At 43.8% G+C, this 17768-nt stretch overlaps 1 protein-coding gene across 3 annotated transcripts in view; it reads right to left on the reverse strand.

Annotated features, from left to right (window-relative positions):
• LOC124722858 (UNC93-like protein) overlaps nucleotides 1–17768 on the reverse strand; it is a 409177-nt gene that overhangs the window by 165200 nt on the left and 226209 nt on the right. For all 3 annotated transcript variants that reach the window (XM_047247985.1, XM_047247984.1, XM_047247983.1), the window contains one exon: nucleotides 7613–7848. In XM_047247985.1, the coding sequence (XP_047103941.1) occupies nucleotides 7613–7824 (212 nt within the window). In that variant the 5' untranslated portion in view covers nucleotides 7825–7848. The remainder of the gene's footprint in view (nucleotides 1–7612; nucleotides 7849–17768) is intronic.

The raw sequence follows: 17768 nt of genomic DNA on the forward strand, positions 1-17768 counted from the left end.
GCGGAAAGTTTCCAACCGATTTCTCATACGCAAGCATCAGTTGACCGGCGTTGGGCGCTGCTTGGTGAAACGTTGTTGTGATGCCTCGTGTAGATGGTTGGTTGGTTGTTTGAGGTTAAAGGGACCAAACAGCAAGGTCATCAGTCCCTTGTTTCAAATAGACCCCATTCTGCTTACGGGACATCTCAGAAAAGTCAGAACAATAAAACGGAAAAAGGGGAAACGTAAAAGGGCAGTCACGTTGTCAATAGTAAAAACAAATGAGGGAAGTTGGCAAGAGAACGAACCCAACACTATGCTGAAGCAGCATAGGCAAGACCACCTGTGACTTAAAAGGTGCAACTACTATAATGCAGAAAGTACGTATGGGAATAGAAAAACTAACCAAGCCTTAAAAAGAAGGGGTAAAAACAGAGTAAAAGGGAAAGAAAAGAGGATTCCGGTCAGGGAGGTGAATCGGGAATCTCTGAACACTGCCTACAGTGGGAGACACCCAAACACGCACCGCCCTGCCCCAACACCAGAGGGAGATTAAAAACTTTAAAACTGAGAATAAAAACCACTCTCCCGGAGGAAACCTAGAACCAGAGAGACCATCCGGGAATCGTCAGCCAACATCAAAGGTAAAGTGTGGGGGAGTCTGTACTTAGCACGCAGAGCCAAAAGAAGGGGGCATTCAACCAAAATGTGGGCCACTGACTGGAAGGCTCCACAACCACATAGCGGGGGTGGCTCATCACGCAAAAGGAAACCATGGGTCAGCCTGGTATGGCCAATGCGGAGACGACACAGTGTGGTCGAGTCCTTGCGGGAGAGGCGAAAGGAAGAACGCCATGGGCCTGGATTCACCTTAATGGCACGAAGTTTATTAGACAGTGGAGTAGCCTCCCAAGAATTGGCCCATGACTGTGCAAAGTGGGATTTGATGTGAAGCCGTAAATCCGCTGCAGGAGGGGTTACAGAAAACGGGGGGTAAGTAACTGCTCCCCCAGCCAAACGATCAGCGAGCTCATTACCCGGGATACCCACATGGCCCGGGACCCATAGGAAGTCAATGGAACAAGCAGCACGGTGAAGATTAGCGAGATGGTCATGGATGGCAGAGACCAAGGGATGGCGCGAAAAACACCGGTCAATAGCAAGAAGGCCACTCATCGAGTCCGTACATAACAAAACGCGGTTGTGTTGGGATTGTTTAATAAAGGTAAGGGCCCGGGAAATTGCCATCAATTCCGCAGTAAACACCTCACATGAGGGTGGCAGCAGATGATTTTCCGTTCCAACCAAGGACGTGAAGGCATACCCAACTTGATCAGCAGATTTAGAGCCATCAGTGTAAAAAACAACAGCATCCCGAAACTCCCATAAAATTTGGCGGAAAAAGGAACGGAACACCACCGGGGGAATGGTATCTTTCGGACCGCGGCGGAGATCCATCCGAATTCGAGGCCGAGGAACTAACCAAGGAGGGGTGGAAGGGAGGGAGCGAGGAAGACAGGACAAAGAAGGAAGCTGAAAATCACGGTTAAGAGACGCAAGGCGCAGCCCAACCGGTAAACCCGCCCGAGGGCGGGAGTCGGGCGGGCGACGTCCATGGTCTGGGAATAGGATAGAATAGGAAGGATGAGCGGGAGAAGAACGGATAGTAAGGGCATAAGACACCAGAAGCTGGGACCGCCGAACAGAAAGGGGGGGAATCCCAGCTTCAACCAGGAGACTATCAACAGGGCTAGTAGGGAAGGCACCGGTGGCCAAACGGATACCACGATGGTGGACTGGATCCAGCACGTGCAGCGTGGAAGGAGCAGCTGAACCATAAACTTGACAACCATAGTCCAAACGTGACAGAACTAGAGCACGATAAAGACGGAGGAGGAGGGAACGGTCCGCACCCCAAGAGGAGTGGGCAAGGAAGCGAAGGACATTGAGTTTACGGAAACATCCTACCTTCAGGAGTCTGATATGGGGCAGCCAAGTGAGCTTGTTGTCGAAAAGAAGACCTAGGAAACGAAACTGTGGAACCACAGGCAGTCTTTGTGCAGCGAGATAGAGCTCTGGATCAGGGTGGACCGTAGTACGGCGACAGAAGTGGACCACCCGCGATTTTAAAGGAGAGAATTGAAACCCGTGTGAGAGGGTCCATGCAGAGGCACGCCGTATAGCCACCTGGAGCTGCCGTTCTGCAGATGGCATCGAGGAGGAACTAACCCAAATGCAGAAATCATCCACATACAGGGTAGGGGCGACCAAGGGACCGACAGAGGCCACAAGTCCATCGATAGCAATGAGGAAAAGAAGGACACTCAAGACAGAACCCTGTGGGATGCCCGTCTCCTGGGTCCGTGGAGAACTAAAAGCAGTACCAACTCGAACTCTGAATGACCGATGGATCAGGAACTGGCGGATAAAAATCGGGAGTGGGCCCCGAAGACCCCACTGATGAAGGGTTAGTAAGATGTAATGGCGCCAGGCCGTGTCATAGGCCTTGCGAAGGTCAAAAAACACTGCAACCAAATGGCGGCGCTGGGAAAAAGCCTGCCGAACTGCTGATTCCAAGCGAAGTAAATGATCGATTGGAGATCGTCCCTCTCGAAAGCCACACTGGTAAGGGGACAATAGATCCCGAGATTCGAGGACCCAAGTGAGCCGACGGGCTACCAGCCGTTCAAGTAACTTACAACCAACATTGGTCAAACTAATTGGCCGATAGCTGTCAACAGATAGGGGGTTCTGACCAGGCTTAAGGACAGGAACCACAATGCTATCCCTCCACTGAGAAGGGAAGTCACCCTGGAGCCAGATACGGTTAAACACCCGAAGAAGATGGTGCCGTTGTGGAGCACTGAGATGTTGAAGCAGCTGGTTATGAATGGAATCTGGGCCAGGGGCCGTATCGTGAGAAGAAGATAGAGCAGAAAGAAATTCCCATTCAGTGAAAGGTTCGTTGTAAGATTCTGACTCACAAGTGGTGAAACATAAGGTGACAGCTTCAGCCTGCTGTTTTTGATGAAGGAAAGCAGCTGGATAGGAGGCCGACGCTGATGCCACTGCAAAATGGGTCGCAAGATGTTCTGCGAGAACTAATGGGTCCGTACAAATGCCATCTGGGAGGTGAAGGCCTGGGAGGGTGGACTGCCGATGGCAACCTTGGAGAGAGCGAAGTGTAGCCCATACCCGTGACAGAGGGACAGTGGAACCAAGGGAAGAAACGAATCGTTCCCAACATATCCGCTTGCTCTGTTTGATTAAATAACGGGCTTTAGCGCGAAGGCGCTTAAAGGTAGAAAGGCTGGCTACAGATGGGTGCCTCTTAAAGTGTTGCAAAGCTCGACGGCGATCACGGATGGCAATGGCAATGGCCGTACTCCACCACGGGACTTGCCGACGACGAAATTGTCCAGATGAGCGAGGGACAGCAAGGTTAGCAGCGCGAACAATCGCGTCAGACACGTCACGTAGGACGTCATCAATACAACCCGACAAAGAGGGAGAAAACTCGACCTGTGCAGTATATAGAGGCCAATCGGCGCGGTGGAAAGACCAACGAGGTAACCTCTCCATCGGGGAGCGGGAAGGGAGCGTGATAATCAACGGGAAATGGTCACTATCACAAAGGTCGTCGTGTGGCGACCAGTGTAATGAAGGGAGGAGAGAGGGAGAAGAAAGAGAAAGATCAATGGCAGAAAAGGTACCATGACCAGCACTGAAATGAGTAGGGGAGCCGTCATTAAGAAGGCACAGGTCGTGGTCTGCAATAAATTGGTCTATAAGAAGACCTCGTCTAGATGAAAAGGCACTGCCCCACAAAGGATGATGAGCAATAAAATCCCCAAGGAGGAGGAAGGGAGGAGGAAGTTACTGAAGAAGGGTGGTTAAGGCAGCAGGTGTAAGAGTCCTGTCAGGAGGGAGATAAAGATTGCATACTGTGACTGCAGAGTCTAAGTGGACCCTAACAGCAACCGCTTCCAATGTAGTTTGGAGAGGAATCCACGTGCTAGCAATGTCTGTACGGACCAACGTACAAACGCCACCAGAAGCCCGCAAGGGTCCGACCCAATTTCGACAGAAAACACGGAACCCACGGAGGGTCGGTGAGTGAGCATCAGTAAAATGAGATTCCTGGAGAACCACACAAGCTGCTGAGTAGGACGAAAGAAGGGATTTCAATTCCGGATGGTGACGATAGTAGCCATTACAATTCCATTGGAGAACCACAGAACGATGGTTTAAATGAGGGCTGAACACGCTAAATCCAGTCATACCACCGGGTCCCCACCCGTCACCGACAAGGAGGGGGCGACATCCATAAACGACAGGTCAGAATCCGGTTGTGAAGTCGGGGAAGGGACCTCCGGTGACACCAGAGGCTCTTTGTCCCGGGACTTATGTTTCTTCTTCTTTTCAGGCTGAGATCGAGGAGGGCTGTGTGGCATAATGGAGCCAGCTGCAGCAAGATCAGGAACAGAAAGAGACCGGGCGACCTGGGGGCCGATAGACCGCGGCTCTCGCGGTCGCCGCGCTGCAGCAGACCTTTGACCTGGAAGGTGCCGGGAAGGGGCATCCCGGGAGAGGCGCCCTTGACCGGCAGACGCCGAAGGAGTGGGACACTTCTCCGGCTGGGGAGGGGGAGCAGCGCCCAGAGAAGAAGGTGTGGGAGCCGCAGGGGAGGGGGGAAGGAGAGGGGTCCGGGATGGGGGTAAGGAAGGGGGAGGAAGGGATGAAGATGTAACCAAGGCGTAACTAGATGTCATGGACACAGGGTGCAATCGTGCATATTTCTTACGGGCCTCTGTGTAGCTTAAACAATCAAGGGACTTATACTCCTGTATCTTTTTTTCTTTCTTATAGACTGGGCAATCTGCTGAACGTGGAGAATGACTACCATGACAATTTACACACACAGGAGGGGGAACACAGGGACTCCCCTCATGGAGTGGACGTCCACAGTCACCACAGAGAGGGTCCTGGGAACAGCGAGAAGACATGTGGCCAAAACGCAAGCACTTAAAACACCGCATAGGAGGTGGGATGTACGGCTTCACATCACAGCGATAGACCATAATCTTAACTTTCTCAGGAAGGGTATCCCCTTCAAAGGCCAGGATAAAGGCACCAGTATCAATACGATTATCTTTAGGACCCTTCTGAACACGCCGAACAAAGTGAACACCCCGCCGTCCGAGATTGTCCCGAAGTTCCTCATCAGTTTGAAGGATGAGGTCTCTGTGAAAAATCACACCTTGTACCATATTTAGAGACTGGTGAGGGGTAATGGACACGGGAATTGTGCCAAGATGGGTACAGGCACGAAGGGCCGCAGATTGGGCAGCCGAAGCAGTTTTTATCAGCAACGAACCCGACCGCATCTTGCTCAGGGAGTCCACTTCGCCGAACTTGTCTTCAATGTGTTCCACAAAGAATAAAGGTTTGACACTGGTGAAAGTATCTCCATCAGTCCTGGTGCAAACTAGATAATGGGGGAAAGGTTTTGCCCCTAGACGACGGGCCTGACCCTCCTCCCAGGGGGTAGCCACGGAAGGGAAGGCCGAAGGGGCAAGAGAAGCAGCACTTGAGGAATCAGTACCACGCAGAGAGACGGCCGCAGAAGAGCGGCCAGAGTTTTGGACCCGTATGCGTTTCATCTGCATAGCGTCCGCCCTGATACCACCCACTCCGATCAGGGGCTCTCCTCACGGGCGCCACCCAGCCACAGCAAGGGCCGTCTGGCACGGCGGCCATTGCCGGGAGTTCCGATGCTCCAGGATGACGAGCAACCACTCCAAGGCATGCATGAGGAGGTCACAGCTCAGGTATCAGAAGTGTGATCCCTGTGTGTTCAGGGGGCTCAACCAAAAGGGTACATAGCGACCCCACCACACGGGCTGGCTACCGTGCTGGCTATGCACCCTAGCATCAGACAACGACGTAAAAGAAAAGGTGGAATGTACTAGGAGGGCACACGTCGGAGACACTAGGTAAGGTGCTCTTCCCCAAATGGCTCACACTACGGAAGAGAAATTTTGGAATGGAGGTCAAACCCTAGAGGGGGACCAAGGAATGCCAAAAGGAGGAGATGAGTACGCAACAAAGCCGGAGTGTAAAACCAACAGAACCAGGAGGATAGCGGGGGCCAACATAAGCAAGGACACCAATAGAGGGAGAGGAGAGGGCGAGGGGAAAGGGGTATGGAGGGGAAAGGAAATTCAGCCCGGGAGAGAAAGAAGGCTGCAATGGCTCGGGGCCCCGTGCTCGCCACGCACGTATCCACAAAACAGTTGTGGACCCCCTGGGGGCGCCTCGTGTAGAGAGGAGCAATGCGTACCATCACGTTTCCGACTTTGATAAAGGTCCGATTGTAGCCTACCGCGATTGTGGTTTATCGTATCGCGACATTGCTGCTGGCGTTGGTCGAGATCCAACGACTGTTAGCAGAATATGGAATCGGTGGGTTCAGGAGGGTAATACGGAACGCCGTACTGGATCCCAACGGCCTCGTATCACTAGCAGTCGAGATGACAGGCATCTTATCTGCATGGCTGTAACGGATCGTGCAGCCACGTCTCGATCCCTGAGTCAATAGATGGGGACCTCTGCAAGACAACAACCATCTGCACGAACAGTTCGACGACGTTTGCAGCAGCATGGACTATCAGCTCTGAGACCATGGCTGCGGTTACCCTTGACGCTGTGTTACAGACAGGAGCGCCTGCGATGGTGTACTCAACGACGAACTTGGGTGCACGAATGTCAGAACGTAATTTTTTCGGATGAATCCAGGTTCTGTTTACAGCATCATGATGGTCGCATCCGTGTTTGGCGACATCGCGGTGAACGCCCATTGGAAGCGTGTATTTGTCATCGCCATACTGGCGTATCACCCGGCTTGATGGTATGGGGTGCCATTGGTTACACGTCTCGGTCACCTCTTGTTCGCATTGACGGCACTTTGAACAGTGGACGTTACATTTCAGATGTGTTACGACTCGTGGCTCTACCTTTCATTCGATCCCTTGCGAAACCCTACATTTCAGCAGGATAATGCATGACCGCATGTTGCAGGTCCTGCACGGGCCTTTCTGGATACAGAAAATGTTCGACTGCTGCCCTGGCGAGCACATTCTCCAGATCTCTCACCAATTGAAAGCATGTGGTCAATGGTGGCCGAGCAACTGGCTCGTCACCATATGCCAGTCACTACTCTTGACGAACTGTCGTATCGTGTTGAAGCTGCATGGCCAGCTGTACCTGTACACGTCATCCAAACTCTATTTGACTCAATGGCCAGACGTATCAAGGCCGTTATTACGGCCACAGGTGGTTGTTCTGGGTATTGATTTCTCAGCATCTGTGCACCCAAATTGCATGAAAATGTGATCACATGACAGTTCTAGTATAATATATTTGTCCAATGAATACCCGTTTATCATCTGCATTTCTTCTTGGTGTAGCAATTTTAATGGCCAGTAGTGTACTTTTGTTAGTGTGCCGCGTGCCCGCAACGGCACCAGTCGTCATCCAACGTCGCGGCGGGCAGTGGTCGTAATGTTCTGGGTCGTCAGTGTACATAAGTACTCAAACGCTGTAAAGGCGAATGAGAGAGAAGCAGACGCACCGTATGAGGAAGACGGAGAGGAAGAGGCTGGAAGCGACGAGCGCGGCGTACTGGGCTGCAAGCGCGGCCGTGCCCACGCCGCCCGCCTTGTTGATCGAACTCTGCAGGTGCGTCGCGCCCAGCACCGCCGTGAAGTGCACCATGAACGACACGCCCAGCATCACCATGTTCTTCAGCATCCGCGCAGAGTCGCTCAGCTTCAGCCGCAACATTTTCGCCGTCTCTCACTGTCGCTTCTGCAACGCCAAGAAACGTAATTTACCAAATGATACAGTATGAACTACATTCGTTTTCTTACGAGAATTCACGTCCGTCTACAAACAAGCAACTATACGTTTTAATGCTTAAACATGTTTCGGCACATTTGTACCGTCATTAGCTGTTATATTTATCAAGGTTGTAAGGCATCAGGGGAAATACTAAATTTCAATTACGAAGTGTTCCATACTGGGTTTCGTGCGTATCTTTAGATACACGTTGATAGAATAACGCGATACTCTTGGACAGATATACCGGGTGATTCTTATTAAAGTTCAGCTACTCACGGAGGTCCAGTGTGAGCTTTAATTATTGTATGATACCGAAACTTTGTATATATTTTAATGCGTTACTAAGGAACTGATTTGAGGTTGGAAAAAAGATAGTTCCTATTTTGGCCACCAGGTGCAAATCTTGCGCTGTACAGTGTCTCCTCGATGTCCCTGGTCTTCTTACTGAACAAATTGTTTTAGCGGAGATTAATAATGAAAATGAACACTATGACTTTCTCACTTGTTTGATCTTTTCTGCCCACATCCCGTTCCTAACCCATTACATATGGGAACATTTCTGTACGTCCTTCTTGCAACCACAGCGCCAGGTTTGCACCTGGTGACCGAAATTGGAACAAATTGTTTTGCAACTTAATTTGGTTCCACAATAACGCATTAAAATATCTACCAAGTTCCACTGCCATACGATAATTACGGCCCACATTGGACTTCTGTGAATAACTGCACTTTAATTATAACCACCCGACAGTAAAAACTATATCTAAAGATTTCAGCAATTAATGTGTGCATTCCTTTCAGTTAATACGTAAACAAAGTATTTTTTTTTTGAGCGAAGTTCGTCACCCTATTATTAATTATGAAATAAACAAACACACTAAAAGAAAACAATAGTAAATGTCTCTGCAGTTAGTAATGGGTTTCTTTTTTCAGAGATTATGTTAAATATATCATTAGGCTCTTGGTGTTTAACGATTTTGTGGAAAATCGTAATTTAAACAGTATTAAGTAGAAATTTATTATTCGACAGTTTTTTCAACTTCCCGATTGGCATTACATAAACAGCTTTATTAAAAACAATTTACTGAAACAAATATAATATAAAATTACAAAATAAGCAGATCGTATTACGTAACATTTACAAAGTAAAATGTTATCAGAAGTAGTCCTGTTATACTCGCATGTCATTTTTCAGTTCCAGTTGCACATTTTTTAAATGTATGACCAGTTTCGATCTTCCTGGGTCATCTTCAAATTATGTAGCTGCGTCAGCAAGCAGTCGTGTGTGTCACAACTACACATCAGGATAAAAACTATGAACATTGGCACACACCAACTTTGAAAATTCATATGTGCTTGCAAGCAAGCAAGCAAAAATTTTGTTCTGTCAAAAAACTCGTATGTTCGGGGGTATGTGGCTTTTAATCCAGATTTTCTGATCAAAAAATGCAATTAATTTGAAAACCTAAGTTTTCTGCACAAGAAAATACGCACTTTTATTTAAATATTTACTCCGATTATGAAACTATTGTAATTAAGAGACTGTAACCTTCGAGAAGCTTCTGGCGCAAATATAGAAATTATAAATACGCGAAAAGCGAGCCAACTGGTTCTCAGATGTTATTGTGATTACTCTGCATTCAGTTCTCGTAAGCCCAGGGGCATTTTCAGTAAATTCTGGTTAGCCCATCTAAAGATCGTATTTTGTCATGTTCAGAAGTCAGCAAAGTAATTGAAATGAGTTTGTAAGGCTTTGTGAGGATACTGTACAAAAAAACATGAAGAATAAATATCGAGAAATAAACAGCTATTTGTTTCATTTAAATGGAGGATAGTTCATGGGACGTACTAGACAACGACGTCCTAGTCTTCTCCACTTACCCCCAAGAAAGCATGAGCATAAAATATTTACTTTTTGTAAACTTACCTTACCTGCTAAGATCATTACGTGCTGTAATAGTTTTTAACTTGCTCCTAGAAGGACACTTCCACAAATTGAAATTTATGTGACTTGTGGATATTACTGTGAAATTTTTAACATGTTTAAAATCTTTCGACAGTATTGCTAAGGGAAGAGAGTTTACAAGGAATTATTCTCTAGTGTTTCCTGAAAGTATTTGTCTGGGGTGTAGCCTGATACGGAACTGAAACGCGAACGATGAGTAGTGCAGACAGGAAGAGAACAGAATGTTTTGAAATGCGGTACTACAGAAGAATGACGAAGATCAGACAGCCAGATCGAATAACAAGTGAGAGGTACTGAATCACACTGAGTAAAAACGAAATTCATGGCGCAACTTGATTAAAAGAAGAGATCGGATGATAGAGCATATACTGAGGCTTGAACGAGTCGGCGGTCCGGTAATAAAGGGAAGTGTGGGATGGGGGAGCTGGGACTTGCAGTGGTAGAGAAAACACTGTCCGAAATTGTTCGGTATGGGCTTTGAAGGGCACTGAAGCTAACAATACAGAAATATAAACGGTACGTTGGGAAAAATCATCTCCATCATCCGTGAATGAAAAGTCAGAAGAAAGTTTCACTGTCACAGATCACATCGCCACATTGCTACAATGGCCATTAAGTCGGATCGGGGAAATAACTTAAGCCTTCTTTTATGCTCTTGAGGAAAACTGGCAGTCATTTCATCCGATAGCCTGTGCCAACGCTCCATTTTTGAGAATATCGCATTGTACCTAGTTTCTGTCTTCGTCTCCTTGTTAGATGCAAACATGGATTTACTGCCACACTTACCGGGCCCACAGCAACCTGTGTCGGTTAGTAGGTAATTCTCGGGTTTCTTAACAAAATTACACTTTTATTATCAGGGTTATAACCGAATGGTTAACCCTCACGGTATTGAGGTATGTGTGCAATAAACAGCATTCGTGGATAGGAAACATATACTCAACGAAAAATATCTACCTTCCACTAAAAATATAGGACAAGGTATTTCAAACTAGCTCAAAACACAAAATTAAAATTCTTGAGGGTATTTTTGTTCTGTCGTTGCAACTACAAAAATGCGTGAGTTTTTTCACCAGACGCGTTTCGCTTTGTTGAGGTAAAGCATCATGAGTGGTGGTGATTTTCGGTTGATGTCTCGCTTACATCGGAAAATGGTCTGCTAGCACATCGTTGTTTTTCTGTGTTAGAAACTGATAATTTTGGTCTAATTTTTAATTGTTTTGTAGCACTATGCATTTATTATTATTTTCACGACACACTTCGATGCACACCACTGTATTCTGTTCGTTTCTGTACACAGAATACAGTGGTGTGCATAAAAGTGGGTTGCGAAAAACACAAGAAGTGCATAGTGCTACAGAACAACTAAACATTAGACCAAAATCATAGTGTGTAACGAACAAAAACAACGTTGTGATAGCAAGCGGCATTTCCCTATGTAAACGAGAAATAAACCGAAAATCGCCATCACTGATGATGATGATGCTTTACCTCAATAAAGCGAAACACGTCTGGCGAAAAAAATCATACATTTTTGTAGCTGCAACGACAGAACAAAAATACCATCAAGAATTGTAAAGCAACTACGGACACTATGGCCACGCAAATGAAGAAAAAATGAAAATTTTTCAACGGTGTGGAACATATAAACGATAATTTCAGTGTTATTTCAGTACCTTACTGAGTTATGTGCATTAGTTCAAATGGCTCTGAGCACTATGGGGCTTGACATCTTAGGTCATCAGTCCCCTATAACTTAGAACTAGTTAAACCTAACTAACCTAAGGACATCACACACATCCATGCCCGAGGCAGGATTCGAACCTGCGACCGCAGCAGTCACGCGGTTCCGGACTTCAGCGCCTAGAACCGCACGGGCACCGCGGCCGGCTGTTCATTAGTAACTGCCAAAATATCGCCTTTTTAATTTTTGTCTTAAAAAATTCTCTATAATTTCCTAACCAAAATAAGTTTACTTCGACAAAATTGTACCGAAGAAAGCCCATAAATTAGAGGCATTTAAAACCGTCTGGGCACATAACGACGCCTTCATGTCACGCAGACAGAGCTGCTAAAAAAATTATTTTCTTCTCACTTGTTTGTTATTTTTATGACTTTTTAGTCTCTAACGCCTTAGTGACAAGATTATTTTTATTTTTTATTTGCAAATCAAGTTCCGTAGGACCAAATTGAGGAGCAAATCTTGCGTTAGTACATGAAATTACAACATAAAAGTAATAACCGATAAAAATAAAATGTTTATGAACCCGAAAAAAGTCAATCCATAAGTTTAAACAAACTTAATCAACAATACAACAAGAATTAGCTTAATTTTTCAAGGAACTCCTCGACTGAATAGAAGGAGTGACTCATGAGGAAACACTTCAGTTTCGATTTAAAAGCGCATGGATTACTGCTAAGTAATCGAGTGGTAGCTTATTGAAAACGGATGCAGCGGTATGCTGCACATCTTTCCGCACAAGAGTTAAGGAAGTCCGATCCAAATGTAGGTTTGATTTCTGCCGCGTATTAACTGAGTGAAAGCTGCTTATTCTTGGGAATAAGCTAATATTGTTAACAAGAAATGACACTAAGGAATATATATATTGAGAGGTCAATGTCAAAATACGCAGACTCGCGAAAAGGGGCCGGCAAGAGGTTCATGAACTTACACCACTTATTCCCTGAACCACCCGTTTCTGAGCCAAAAATATCCTTTTAGAATGGGAAGAGTTACCCCAAAATATAATACCATACGACATAAGCGTATGAAAGTAAGCAAAATAGACTAATTTTCGTGTCGAACTATCACTCACGTCAGATACCGTTCGAATAGTAAAAAAGGCAGCATTAAGTCTTTGAACAAGATCTTGAACGTGGGCTCTCCACGACAGTTTACTATCTATCTGAACACTTAGAAATTTGAACTGTTCAGTTTCCCTAATCATATGCCCATTTCTGTGAAATTAAAACGTCAGGTTTTTTTGAATTGTGTGGTAGAAACTGTAAAAACTGAGTCTTATTGTGATTTGGCGTTAGATTATTTTCTTCAAGCCATGAACTTAGGTCATGAACCGCACTATTTGAAACCGAGCCAATTTTGCACACCACAACATCCTTTACTACCAGACTAGTGTCATCAGCAAACAGAAATATTTTAGAGTTACTCATAATACTAGAGGGTATATCATTTATATAAATAGGGAACAGGAGTGCTCCCGACACTGATCCCTGGGGCACCCCCACACTTGACCGTATCTCACTCAGACCCCACATCACAGCCACTCTCAACATTGTCTGTTGTTAAAGTAGGAGGTGAACCAGTAGTGAACTACTCCCCATATCCCATAATGGTCCAACGTCTGGAGCAATATTTTGTGATCATCATAATCAAACGCTTTAGTTAATCAAAAAATGTGCCTAGCGTTCGAAACTTTTGTTTGACCCATCCAGTACCTAACAGAGAAATGAAAAGATAGCATTTTCAGTTGTTAAACGACTTCTAAAGCCAAACTGTATATTTGATAGCAAATCGTGTGATATAAAATGATCAATTATCCTTACATAAAAGCCTTTTCAATAACTTTACAAATACTTATGGCATAGAAATAGATCTAATATTGTCTACATTATCCCTTTCTTCCTTTTTTATATGTAGCTTTACTACTGAGTACTTTAATCGTTCAGGAAACTGACCATTTCTACAGGAAAAATTACAAATATGGGTAAATAAAGGGCTAATATGTGCAGCCCAGTACTTAAATATTCTGCAAGCCATTCCATCATAACCATGAAAGTCCTTAGTCTTCAATGATTCAATTATTGACTCAGCCTCCCCCTTCTCTGTATCACAGAGGAGTATTTCAGACATCAATCTCGAAAGGCATTTGCCAAGAAAGTTATATGATTCCCTGTAGATGCTAAATTTTTATTTAATTCACCAGCAACGCTCAGACAATGATTGTTAAATACAGTACATATATCTGATTTATCAGTAACAGAAATATTTTTACTAGGAACTGACTTTATATCGTCGACCTTGTGCTGTTGACCTGACACTTCCTGCACAACTGACCATATGGTTTTAATTTTATCCTGTGAATTAGCTATACTATACGCATACCACATACTCTTTGCCTCCCTAATAACATTTTTAAGTACCTAACAGTACTGTTTGTATTGGGATACTGTAGCGTGATTGTGACTACTTCTAACATTTTGATATAATTCCTTCTTTGTTCTACGTGATACCCTTATCCCACTAGTCAGCCACCCGTGCTGCCTTTTACTGCTAGTAGCCCGTTTAGAACGTTCTAATGGAAAGCAACTCTCAAAGACCATGAGAAATCTGTTAAGATAAGCATTATATTTGTCATCTATCTTATTGGCACTATAAACATCCTGACACTCTTATTCCTTGAGAAGGTTTAAAAAACTCTCTATTGCTGTTGGATTAACTTCCCTACATAGTTTGTAATAACATGTGACATTTGTTTGAGTACAAAAGCATTTTAGTGTTAAAATTTGTGTATCATGGTCTGAAAGTCCATTCACCCTTTTACTAACAGAATGTCCATCTAGTAATGAGGAATGAATAAAAATATTGTCTATGGCTGTGTTACTGTTCCCATGCACCCTAGTTGGAAAGAAAACACAGTCTGCATCAGTTCACATGAATTTAGGAGATTTACTAACATCCTTTTTCTTCCACCATCATATACAAAATTTATATTGAAGTCACCACATATAAGCAATTTCTGGTACTTCCTACAAAGTGAATCAAGACCCATCTCTAACTTGAGCAGAAATGCACTGAAGTCAGCATTAGGGGTCCTATAAACAACAACATTTAGTAGGTTAGTTTCGCTAAATTCAACTGCCCCTGCACAGCTTTCAAATATCTGTTCAGTATAGTGCCATGATACGTCTACGGGCTCAAATGGAATAATGTTTTTTATGTACATAGCCACTATCCCACCACGCAAGGAACTCCTTGAAAAACAGACAGCTAATCTGTATCCCGGTAAAGGAAGCCTCTGAATTGTCTAATTATTTAAGTTGTGCTCCGACATGTCTATAATTCCAGAGTCAATATCTGTAAGCAGTTCACTAACTTTATCTCCAATATCTCTTACATTTTGATGAAATGTGCTAATTCCTTCTCTACTTGGAAACATGACATCCTCTGAAGGTGAGTTCTTAGTTAGAGGGGCTTCCTTTAAGCTGGTATACCTATCTGCTGACTTCAATTTAAAAAAGGTGCAGCTCTAACTCCAACTACTACAGGAATTTTTCCATGAGTGATCCTACCACCACCCAGTAACTGTCACCAATAAGCTCTGGCAGCCTCCCCTTCCCATACCTATTGAGCTGCAGGCCATCCCTAGTGAAAGAAGTAATTACATGTTAGGACTCAAAACCAAAGTGAGAGTTTTAACAACTCTGTATTGGAATGTACACCAAAAATTTCTCTGGTAGGACTTCATACATTGAAAACAGGTATGCTGGATGCTCTGCTATGCTTCAGTGATGGTGAAGTGTCAAGGTTAAGGTTATGGAATTGATGGGACTAGTGCACTAAATATGCAAATAATTTTAATTGTCGTTGACCGCAGGAGACTCTTCCAAGCGGAGAAATCAGTGTTGGAAGTAAGAATAAGAAGAACTCTGAAAAATAAAAGCGAGGGAACAACATCAGAAACTAGATGACTACGGACGTGGGACGCAAGTGTTACGCAGGGCAGGTAGTGAGAAAAGCTTTAAATTTTAACTTGAATTTCCCAGAAGTTCATTTTTTGATGTTTTGGTACACGCAGATTGAAAGCTACTAGGGACAGAGGACTGAAATTTTGTATACTGTCGTAAAACATACTTAAGGGGTGACTTACGAAGAAAGCTACCAAAATTGTGAAAACCTTTATTGGATCTTCATTTACTACATGGTATTGAAATTTCACATTCCAATTCCACTTCTAAGAGTGATAAAAATGTTAACTAACAAAAGCTTGCACGAGACCACACCCTTTGTTTTTCTGTATTTCCTCACATTTATTCCTGCAGTGTTTTCTTCTAATTTTATGCAATGTGGGGAATATTTCAGTGTTTATCAGACCCATAACTTCTACAAAAGTGTGTGAATGCAAAAATTCAAAATCATAATGAAAATCACAACTTTCTGATAGGAAAACCATTCCCACAGGACAGCACTTGTTCACAGAGACTAGCACTTGAACTAGATGCTTTCACACTGTCGATATTGAAGGAAATCGATAACAGGAGAATTGATGCAGTTGAGCATTATTGTTACTCAGTTTGAAAATCAGGTTAACCTATCAGGGCATGCAAAGAAAAGACTGCTTGAGGAGGAAGAGGAGGACAATGCATATGGTTTGCATTAGTTCACATAGATAAGGTGAGGCCTAAAAGAAACACTGTCAAATCTTTGTTTCAGGTTTCTCATAACTTACATTTTGCCAACTTTGTGTACCTTTTCCACACAAATCACTGACATTATAGTACTTAAATTTAGCATGCAATTAGCTACTACTATAGTGAAACATTCTGTGGAAGGAAGTTTCATTTACTGCAATAGTGAGAAATTTCTGTAAGAGAATGACCCTAAGATTGAGTTTTTTTTTTTCAAAGAAATTAGGATAGCTGTAAAAATCTAGGAAAAGAAGATATAGATAGTCTGTTCCACAGATATTTGTAAAAACGGTATATCAAACTTTGTACAAAAATACATGAATTTCGTTGTGCCAGATTTTCAAAAAGACGAATATTTGCACTCACTCTCTTGAAAAAACGATAATTGTTTATAATTAAAAACACACAACTTCAATAAGCATGAAAACTTATGTATGTATCCATATAACATTCCTCAACAACTGTGCCAAATTTAGTCACATTGCCTTGAAAACGTAGGATGTTATAGGTTTTCTTCCAAGTATTGCAGCTTCGCATACGTCCCCCCTTAAATAAAAAGCAGACGATTCATATGACTTAAGTTTGAAAATTAAAGACCTTTTTAAGAAAATACAGAGTTCGTTACTGAAATTATAGACGTTCATTATTTAAAAAATTTTGAGCCCTAATTTATGACAGCAACATCCTGTTGAAATCTCTACTTTAAGCTTAATAGTGAAAGGAATTTCCAGAAAAAATATCAAGCTTCTACTTTGATTTTATTACGAGATATGTGCATCTACGCTTTACATAAATGATTAACACGATTTATTTCACTTGTTACACAAAATACAATTCAGAAAAAAGTGTATGACTCATATGTCAAATAGTTCCCAAAATATCTCATAAAAGATGTTCAGCATTAAGTGAGCTTACAACTCTTATTCTTTGACTTACACTGTTTCGATAACTCACCAATTTTTCAAGATTTCCCCATGTGTTCACGACCCAGTACCCTTAATCTAAATTCTACATGATTAGTCTGCAATTCACTATTAAGTACCTTGAGGAGGCATCATCGAACCACCTTCAAACGGCGCGCGGGAAAAACGAGCACTTAAACCTTTCTGTGCGAACTCTGATTTGTCTTATTTTATCGTGATAATCATTTCTCCCTATGTATATGGGCGCCAACAGAATATTTTCACAATCTGAGAAAGTTGGTGATTGGTATTACACGAGGAGATCCTGCCGCACCCAAAAACGCCTTTGTTGCCATCCCAATTCACGTGTCATGTCCGTAGCACTCTGTCCTCTATTTCAAATAATACAAAACGAGCTGCCCTTGTTTGAACTGTTTTGATGTCCTCCGTCACTCCCAAGATAGCGAACAAGAGTGATGTAGTTCTCTTTAGCAGACCTGTTGCATTTTCTCAGCGTTCTGCCAATAAATCGTAGTCTTTGGTTTGCTTTCCCCACAGCATTATCTGTGTGACCATTGCAATCTAAGCTACTC

The sequence above is a fragment of the Schistocerca piceifrons genome, chromosome X, assembly GCF_021461385.2.
Source record: "Schistocerca piceifrons isolate TAMUIC-IGC-003096 chromosome X, iqSchPice1.1, whole genome shotgun sequence".
Taxonomy (NCBI): domain Eukaryota; kingdom Metazoa; phylum Arthropoda; class Insecta; order Orthoptera; family Acrididae; genus Schistocerca; species Schistocerca piceifrons.